General features: G+C 43.5%; 2 protein-coding genes across 2 annotated transcripts in view; both read left to right on the top strand.

Annotated features, from left to right (window-relative positions):
- The window catches only part of LOC148105865 (protein NLRC3-like), a 232,103-nt gene that overhangs the window by 157,846 nt on the left and 63,768 nt on the right, over positions 1-10,489 (top strand). The window lies entirely within an intron of this gene.
- LOC148105867 (NACHT, LRR and PYD domains-containing protein 12-like) overlaps positions 1-10,489 on the top strand; it is a 79,740-nt gene that overhangs the window by 57,043 nt on the left and 12,208 nt on the right. The window contains exon 8 of the mRNA XM_087830828.1: positions 1,432-1,523. Coding sequence (XP_087686954.1) covers positions 1,432-1,523 — 92 coding nt within the window. The remainder of the gene's footprint in view (positions 1-1,431; positions 1,524-10,489) is intronic.

The following is a 10,489-nucleotide window of genomic DNA, read 5'->3' as shown; positions in this document are numbered from 1 at the left end:
ATCGGATTCATATCGATATCGGCAGATATCCAAATTTATGATATCAGTATCGGACATAAAAAAGTGGTATCGTGCCATCTCTAGTTTCCACTGATATTAATCCTGTTCAATGACACGTTTCATATCAGTGAATATGTTCTTTAGGACGTCCACTGACATGTTTAAGTGTCCTGCACCCATGAAATCCATGAAAAATCCTTTTAGTGTTTCTAACTTCACCCTCTGTCCTCTATCTCTCTCCATCCTCCTCACTGCTTCTTTCACTGATAATCACACAAACATTGTATTCAGCTACAAAATAACACAATAATATCATCTGATGATCATTATTAGAAGAGCAGGATCCATATTTGATATCAGAGTAACACACTGCTTGGTTATGTGCAGTCATCATTAGTGACTGTGGGTCAAACAGAAGCTCTCTGATTGGTTGCTGACCTTGGTCACCTGTCCACTCTCACCTGTTTGTGTTTACTCTCTCTTTGCTGTCTCCATCCTCTCTCCCCTTTCTCTCCCTCTCTGTCTTTGTACCGTCACTCAGGTCCAATGGAAACAGTGACATTTACAAACCAATCAAAGACAAACTGATCCATGTCAGGTTATAACAATATTCAAAGTGAATACAGGCTGCTGCTGGACACAGACAGGTAACATCATTTTGACTTGCTGTCACCTGGATCTGGAGTCATAAACACTGAAGCCCTGAACAGGAATACAAATCATTTTTAGCCAACTAGCGACACCCCAGCAGATAATAGCTCAGAAAGCTAAAATGAGGCAATCATTTCTGTGTTTAGTTCCCCTGAAATCAGATCTGATATCAGCAGCTCTGAGTTCATTCATCATTATTGTCCAGTGATCAGATTTCTGCTCCGTTTGGTAACAGTCAGCAGGTTTTTCCTGCGTGTGGACGTGAACAGTCATACCTGACAGCAGGTAGCAAACAGAGATCATCTTTCCAGCTGGAACTCTTCACTGAGCTGAACTCATTCAAAATGTTCTGGAGTCAAAACAGGAAACAGTCCAAATGTGTGTCTTCACTCTGACTCTGGATCAGATCTCAGTGACAGACTGTGGACATTATGGAAGCCTAAATGTGACACCATCTTCCTCCTTCATCTGCAGATTAAAGCCAAACAAAGATTCTCATTAAAAGTCTGCAGGTCTGAGAGAGACTCAATCGTTGTGTCATGTCAAACACAGTAAGAGGAGCTGAAGCACAGATGTGAAGAGCAGATTCATCAGATAATGACCTTACTCTGTTTTGTCTTAATATACATTCAGTCTGTGTTTATGATGCAGATTTTCTGCTTTTATAATAACACATTTTATATTTTCTATCATCACAGACTGACTGACTGTGGACTCTCAGAGTCTCACTGTGAAGTTGTGGCCTCAGCTCTGAAGTCCAACCCCTCCCATCTGACAGCGCTGGACATGACCTGGAACAACCTGCAGGATTCAGGTGTGAAGCGTCTGTGTGCTGGACTGGAGAGTCCAAACTGTCGACTGGAGACTCTGAGGTGAATTCACTGACTGTGGCTGTTGTTGTTTTTCTATATTTCAGGTCTTTGATTGATGTTTGAAACTTTCTTTAGTTCCTAAATGTTCAGGATGTGTCTGAAGACAAATGTGAAGAAGTTCGAGTGCTTTCAGAAATGTTGTCTTTCCAAACGACTGAACAAAAGTCTTTGCTTTTGGCTCCAAATAGAAGTGACAGACTTGAGCAGGGTTCATCTTACCTCATACTAGGACCATTTTCTGCCACTTGCTTGTTTTAAATTCCAGCCATTTCCAATGTGTTGAGTGGAATAAAGCCAAACTTGCCAAAGGATTTTTTATTTTTTTTTAATTTTAAAATTTCAGTCTGAATTTCTTAAATCAGCCTAAAATGGCTGAGCAGCAAAAATACTTACATATACTTATTATTATACTTAAAAATACTTACACTAATCATTCTAGAGACCGTTTTGTGCCCCATTGACAACCATTATAAACGCTATTTTTCATTCCAAAATAATTATAACATAAATTAATGAATTTTGTTATGTTAGGATGTCAATGCGGACTCATAGCCTTTAAATTGTAAGTTATTTTATTTGTCCACCAGGGGGCGCCATTTTTTCCACTTTTGGGCAATAGGATGAAATGGAGTAAATTTCCGTATTTATTTCATAGACTTTCTGCTCAAATAAATGATAATTTTGTGTCACTAACAGTCTTAGACAATGGCGTGTATGTTTAAAAATTTAAAATAAAGGTCTTTATGCCTAAAAAACAAAAACAAAATGACACACACGCGCACACACACACACTTTTTTTCCCGTCTTTTCTCTTATAAGGCCACAATGCAATACAAACACAATAAATATAAAAGCTGGAACCAAAACCAAATTAGACTTTATTATGGCTTCAAGCTCATTTTTCAGTGCAGCTGTGGTTGAAAAACAAGCCGTACCCCGGAAGTATGTAGCTGTTGCTGTTCTGTGAGTCTATCGTGCAAGTGGTGTGATATGCTCATGTAGAAAGGATGGCACTGCAATGCTGGACTTGCCCTTACTCTGGGCTCCCTCTTTATTCTGGCAACTGGTACAAAGAAAACAGCACACAGTCTTCATTAACAGTGTGCAAAGCAACTGCAACATTCAGTTCACCAGCTTGGGAGTTTTTTTTCCTTTTTTTTCAAACATAACACTTAACAAATGACTAAGATATATTTATACAACACAACATCAACAAAGTCTTTCTTTTAAAAGTTCTAGCTGAAACCAAACCTGTGATCGTATAGTAGTTATTTATTTATTTATTTATTTTTCTCCTTTTTCCTAACCAACAACAACAATAACATATAAAAACAGCTTTTCTACTATAAAACAATCATCATTGTTCATCTTTTTTTTCCCCTATACAACAGCATCAATTAAAACTTATACTTAACAGCGCCTACCTGGTACAAAGAAAACACAATGCAAATATAAAATGTGTTACAAAACATTTTATGTTTAGTGTTCTCACGTTCGGACGGGATTATTGTAATAAACGAAGGAAATTTTGCCTGATAATTATTTATATCCTCTAGTAACTTTTCTGTATAAAGAACTAAGCCCTCCAAAGTTTCAGGCGTAAAACGTCATAATTAGAAGTGTTTGTAAACTAAAACTAAAAATTGTGGAATACTGATTTAGACATCCCAGCCTGTGCTCCCGACACAGGGGAAAAAAACTCGGCCAGGGACACTCACCGCAGAACGACACCGGAACCTAGGTGCTGCGTGCGGAACCTACGTACGGGCAGCAGCCGCTGGAGGCAGCGGAAATTGTATTCTTCCTCGATTCCCAACAACATAACTGTTCGGTATTCATACATCTCAAATAAATGTTTTTCTGGTTCAAAGTGATCTTGTATTGTTATTGACATATTTTTGTAATTTTATTTTAGAAAACAACGAGGCAATAAGCACTTAGTATGTGAAAACTAAAAACATAATATACCGTTTTATTATAATTTACTATGGTCCTGCAAAAAATAAAGCTGGATCAAAACGAATGTTGGTGCCAATCTTTGGACCATCTAAAGGCCTAATTGTAATAACAGTCAAATATTACTTCAATTGTATTTTATGAAAAATATTTAAGTTTTTTGTTTTTTTCGGCTAAAAAAACAGTGCGCTCATGTAAAGAAACTGGGATTTAAAGGGTTAAAACCCCCAAAATATAATTAAAACTCGATATTAATATTTTAGGCAGAATTAGTTTTAAAAGACTGACCCATTTAAAGTGGAAAAAAATATGAATGTATAATGTTTTTATAGCACTTTTTGGGGCATGTCCATTTTATGGCCTTAGAGTGATGAACGTAAGTTTTTTTAAAGGCTGACAGAAGTGGAGTGGTGATGGGGAGATGGTTGACAGGACAGTGTTTCAGCCTCCACAAGTTCATGTTGTGCTCCATCAGTCAGTGAAGATGAAGTCAGTGCTGTTGAGGCTGTAGAGTGTGTGTGGGATGTGAATGAGGATGATGAAGATCTGATGATAGCAGATAAAAACAGGCTGCAGAGACTTTGAGCCATACAGGGCACACAGTGTGTGTACAGAACAGCTGAAATCATTATGGAGGCCTCACTGGAATATGGAAGCATCACAGTACAGCTTCAGTGAAGCATTAAAGTCTCTGATATAAGATGAGAAATGAAGCAGCCAGAGCTTTTTCATAAGTGTAAATCCACTGTGACTGTGAGCTGCTGCTACAGCCTCCAGATTAGCCAGCAGCTCATCCTGCTCAACATTTTCTCACCAACTTTAATGCAAGTGTGATGTTTTCAGCTGGAGTGATGGTCAGGGTGGCCTCCCTCTCCTCTTCTTCTCCTCTTCCTCTTTCATTTGTAAAGCCACTTCTGCTGCTTTCATTCATTTGGAAGTCATGTAGCTGAGTTTGGGAGAGACTAACAGCCTCTGCATCAGAGGGGAGAAAGGCTGTAACACCACCACTTTACTCTGTTCTACCTGTCACATCATTTTATCAGGAAACAAATATATTCTTGTGTTGGTTTGTGTCCTGTCTCTTGGATGGAGCCCAGCTGTGCGTGGCCCCTGGGCCTGTGGTTAGAGTGTGTGCTGGATAATCCAGCCCAGGATGAGGCCAAACTGACATGGGATGAAATGTCTGTCACATAATTGAGCTTAGTGTAGTTTCATTTCTGCACAATTTAAAAACAACCAAAACTTTGTTCTGTCTTTTCTATGTTATACTGTAGACTTTCTTTGATACTGTGTCCAAAAGGAGCAGCTTTTACTTTGAAGGGGAGGCGTCTCTGTTTCCTTTTCAGGTTGGATGATGGAAGCAAATTAGTGTGTGACGTTCTTTCAGTGTTGTGTCTACAAAGTGCACTTTGTAGACAGTCCCTGAGCATTGGTCTCACAGCCAGCTGCACATAGAGACCAGTGTTGTTAGTCCAGGTCAGAAGATGACTTGTTGGAATGAAAATGAGCTTGTAGTTTGTCTGCTTTAATAATGTGACTGGAAAAAGGTGTTGGACTTCAAATATGTCCATTTCTTTCACACTTCACCTTTAAAAGTGAAGCCTTGTTGTACAAAAGGGTTAGATTTGTGTATGGGATTTCCTATGCCCCCTGAATGCACCATGGGTGTGCATGTCCGCAGCTTTAGTTCAGAGACAAACCGCAGCTGAACAATGGACAGTGTGTGCGTTCATAAGACCAAACCACACACACACACCCACACACCCTCTCTCGCCCAGCTGTGGGCACATTCTCAATTGGAAATACAAAGAATGACAACTCTGCCTCCTCTCACATCTGAACATTTGCAAGTGTTCTGACCCGACACTCTGAAGTGATTGCTGCAATCTCAGATTTCTTTAACCCTTCTAAACATTTGGTCCTTTGAGCCAGAGGTGAGCAACTGCTTCAGCCTTATATGTTCAGAATTGAAGACCGAATCTGACCGCCCACACAGACATAGCAAGCTGCCATCATACCTTCAGAACTATGAAGTTCTATGAAGTCCTCGCTGAGAACCGACTCTCACATGATGATCAGGGCAAGCATTCTACTCATCCTGAAATTCTCCAATATATATATATATGTAACCTCAAAGCCAAGTGTAAACCATGTGGGCGCCGACATCTTGAAGTTCTTCATAGAGCTGGGCGATATATCGAGTTTTTAAAAAATATCGATATATTTTTATACGAGATATAAGATGTGACAGTATCCTTTATATCGATATAGTCTATGTTACGTTATAACTATACTTGTGGAGCCGCAAGTTTGCCTCTCTTTCGTCCACTTTTGTCTTTACGCAACATTATTCAAATCAAATTCAAATTCAAATTTTATTTGTCACACACACACACAACCATACACAGTATGACATGGGGGTGAAATGCTTGTAGCTGCGCAATGCCCGACCATTAAATGACAGAAAAAAGATTTACAGTATTTACAATTTACTACAAAATTTACAAATTAACTTAGGAATTTACAGTAAAAATAAAAATAAATAAAAATGTGCAAACAGCAGAGAGAGATTATAAAGATTATAAATTATAGGAAATTATAGGAAATGTGTGGTGGTGCGTGTGGTGATGTGATGTGTGTGAGAGTCCAGTCTTATAGTGATGTGTGTGGGAGAGTACAGTCCTACACCTGGTTCAGGGCCCGAATAGCCTGGGGGAAGAAGCTCCTCCTCATTCTCTCTGTTTTGGCCTTAAGGGAGCGGAAGCGCTTCCCAGACCTCAACAGTGAGAAGAGTCCATTGTTGGGATGGGAGAGGTCCATCATAATCTTCCTAGCTTTGGACTTGCACCGCTTGGTGTAGATGGACAGCAGGTCAGGGAGCTCTGATTGAATGATGCGTTCGGCTGAGCGCACCACTCTTTGCAGATCTCGTCTGTCCTGCTTGGTGCTGTTCCCAAACCAGGTGCAGATGTTTGCCGTCAGGACGCTCTCGATGGTGCAGGAGTAGAAGTTCTTGAGCACCTTCAGTGGCAGATGGAAGTCTCTAAGTCTTCTGAGGAAGAAGAGACGCTGACGGGCTTTCTTAACCTGGGTGTTGATGTGGCAGGACCATGACAGGTCCTGAGTGATGTGGACACCCAGGTATCGGAAACTGTCCACTCTCTCCACTGGCGTGCCACTGATGATGAGAGGCTTGTAATTCCTTGCCTGCTTTGTGGTGAAGTCCACGATCAGCTCCTTAGTCTTGCTGATGTTTAGGAGGAGGTTATTCTCCTGGCACCAGGTCTCCAGGTTCCTAATCTCCTCCAGGTAGGCCGTCTCGATGTTGTCGGAGATCAGGCCTACAACAACAGTGTCATCAGCAAACTTGACAATGGAGGTGGTGTCTGATGTGGCTACACAGTCATAAGTGTACAGTGAGTACAGCAGGGGGCTTAAAACGCAGCCCTGAGGCACTCCAGTGCTGAGTGAGATGGAGGGGGAGACTTGTTTTCCCACCCTCACTGATTGGGGTCTGTCTGTGAGGAAGTTGAGGATCCACTGACACAGTGATGAGCTGAGTCCTAGATCCGTCAACTTGGTGAAAAGCTTAGAGGGAATTATTGTGTTGAATGCTGAACTGTAGTCCACGAACAGCATCCTAACATAATTCCCTCTGCCAGTGTCCAGGTGACTCAGGGATGTGTGGAGCAGGTGAGATATGGCATCGTCTGTGGAACGATTAGTCCGGTAAGCAAACTGAAGTGAGTCGATGGTGGCAGGAAGTGAAGAAGTGATGTGATCTCTCATCAGTCTTTCAAAACACTTCATCACAATTGAGGTCAGTGCTACTGGACGGTAGTCATTGTGGCAAGCGGGCTGTTGTTTCTTTGGAACAGGAACTATAATGGACTGTTTGAAGCACGTGGGAACCACAGCTTGGGCCAGGGAGAGGTTGAAGATCTCCGTGAACACCGGTGTTAGCTGGTCAGCGCAGGCTCTCAGGACCCGGCCAGGGATTGCATCTGGTCCTGCTGCCTTCCTGGTGTTCACCCTCCTGAAGGTGTTCCTCACGGCATGCTCTGTGATGATGAATGCATTGTCTTCACTGGTGCGCTCCGAGCGCGCGCAGCCGTTTGTTGTTTTAATTGCTGCGGCGTCGAAGCGAGCATAAAACGTGTTCAGCTCATCAGCCAGTGAAGCATCGGCATTCATCATTGAAGAAGCTGGTCGTTTATAGTCCGTTATAGTCCGCAGTCCTTTCCACAGGCTCCTAGAGTCGCACTGTCGTAGCTGTGACTCTAGTTTTTCCCCGTAGCTCCGCTTTGCCTTTCTGACCGCGCTGCGCACGTTGTAGGACGCAGCCTTGTATAGGTCCATATTACCGGAGACGAGCCCTTCATTGTAGGCAGCGGTGCGTGATCTCAGAGCGTCGCGGATGTTTTTATCCACCCACGGCTTCTGGTTGGGAAACGTTCGGATGATAGATCTTTCTGCTGTGTCGTCCGCTAGTTTCCCAATAAATCCCACAACCGCTTCCGTAAACATGTTGATGTCGTCAGAGCTGCGCCGAAACATGTCCCAGTCTGCGTCATCCAGTGTGTCCTGCAGCGCGGCCACTGATTGGTCCGTCCAGCGAGCGACCTCCCTCCTGATTGGTGGTTGCTGCTTTAGCCTTTGTTTGTAAGCAGGCATGAGGAGGATGGCGGCATGGTCCGATTTCCCAAATGCCGGCAGGGGTTGAGCCTTGTAACAGTTCTTGAACGGGGTGTAGCAGTGGTCTAATGTCCTAGTGCCCCGGGTGGGGCAGTTGATGTGCTGGTGAAGGTTGTGAAATGTCCGTTTGAGATTCACTCTGTTAAAGTCTCCCATAACAATGAGTGCGGCATCTTGGTGAAGTGTTTGTTGATGTGTGAGAGCCTCATGTAGCTCACATAAGGCAGTGTCCGAGTCCGCGTGTGGCGGAATGTAAACAGTGCAGGCAATGACCGCAGTGAATTCCCGAGGGAGATAGAAAGGGCGACATTTAACGATCAAAAGTTCCAGATTGGGCGAGCAAGAGCGTGTGAGTGGGTAGATGTTTGTGCTGTCGCACCATCTGTTGTTCACCATCAAACACACTCCACCACCTCTTTTCTTCCCCGACTCCATTGTCCTGTCCATACGGTAAACCGAAAAGAACCCCGTCGGCTGCACGGCGTGGTCTGGTATCGCTGGGTTCAGCCAAGTCTCGGTGAAGCAGAGGAGGTTGCAGTCCCGAATGTCTCTCTGGAACTTGATTCTGGCTCTGAGGTCATCAAGCTTGTTCTCGATGGATTGAACATTGGCTAGCAGGATACTGGGCATGGGTGCGCGGTGTGCGCGAGCCCGTAGCCTGTTCCTGATGCCGGCTCGTTTACCTCGAGGCCGTCGCTTAGGGTCGCGTCCTTTGTTCTCTCTCAGGATCTCCTTTGGCCAGGTTGGGTCCGGAGTTAAACATGGTGAAATGTTCGTGTATTGTAGACCAATAAAAACCAAAGTGTCTCTACTGTAGCGAATTTGTGTGTTTTGCATGATGCCCATGCAAGATTATGGCAGATATAGCAAAAAGTGATGAAAAACTGCAGAAAGTGGAAAAGTTGGGGCAGAGCATCCAGCACGGCAGCCGACCTCACCAGCGCCATTTTACTCGGCCTCACCTCTCCTTCACTGCACACAACTCCCCCTCCTCCCCCATCGCTTCACCGGCAGGAAGCGACAAGATGGACACGGCAAATCTCCGTTAACGAGTTACTGCGCATCGCCCCGTGCGTGGGGCTGGACGCCGTCAACGTGTTAGCTAGCTAACCACGCTAACGAGCTAACCACGCTAACGCCATGCAGCCCAGAGGCGCTGCACAGCCTAAAATCCTTTCATTTTCTCAAAAGTTGACAGCGCGCCTTATGTATGAATTCTGGTTGTGCTTGATGGCCGCGAAGCGATTTTATGTGGTACACAGCGCTCAGCAATCTGTCAAAAAATGTTTTAGTACGACTTTGGTAAGCTACGGTGCTGCACCGGTTGATGGATTGTCAGAGCATTACGGCGACCGAGGAGCCTCGCGGAGTGATACGTACTGTGCTTCAACGTAATATTACCGTATTGTGTATAAGGACCATAAATGGCACCTGTTAAGAGACGTGGTTATGAAGAGGATTTCAAACTCAATGCTGTCAGTCACACAGTAGAAGTTGGGAACAGAGCAGCTGTGAAATCTGTCTTTGTTACTATGCTCTGCATCTTTTAGTTTACATTTTGACTGCACAATTGTGAGCTTTTTGTTATGCACAAAACAACATTGTTTTCTTTTATTTATGGAGCATTATTATTTAATAAATGCTCATAATTTATTTTTGAGTAAATGTTATGTACATCTATGCTCTATGTTAATAAAAGTGCCTGTGTGAAATCTGGGACACAGCTTTGACTAAGAACTCTCTTTTTGTTCTTACTTTATGGCTTAAAAAAAAAAATATCGAGATATATGTCTTATATCGCCGTCCAGGTAAAATATATCGAGATATGAATTTTGGGTCATATCGCCCAGCCCTAGTTCTTCATGATGTCAATACCAGCCCAGATGCTACAGCCTCTGATTCAAACAGTGCACCAGAGGAAAGCACATGCTTAGAAAGTCCCACCTCTGAGACACTGTACGTAGACCGGCAAACCAATAGCAGTCAGGTGCTACTGAAACTAAGTCGTGTCATCATTAGGAGCAGTACCAAGATGGTTGAAACCTATGCTATACTGGATGATGGTTCAGAGCGTACCATACTTCTGTATGAAGCAGCTGATCGCTTGGGGCTGCATGGGGAAGCTGAGGACCTAGCACTCCGCACTGTCTGTCAAGATACCGGTACCATCCATGGTGCCGCTGTGTCATTCTCCATTTCTCTTGCCTCACAGCCTAACAAGTCCTCCCAGATCCACCAAGGCTTCACAACAAAGGAACTTGGCATAGCATGCCATAGTTACCCAATAAGAGCATTACAGGAGGGGTACCGTCACC

This window comes from Neolamprologus brichardi, chromosome 3 (assembly GCF_056152115.1).
Source record: "Neolamprologus brichardi isolate AB-2024 chromosome 3, ASM5615211v1, whole genome shotgun sequence".
In the NCBI taxonomy this organism is placed as follows: domain Eukaryota; kingdom Metazoa; phylum Chordata; class Actinopteri; order Cichliformes; family Cichlidae; genus Neolamprologus; species Neolamprologus brichardi.
Note: the sequence above shows the minus strand (reverse complement) of the source record. Positions and strands in the feature narration are given on the sequence as shown.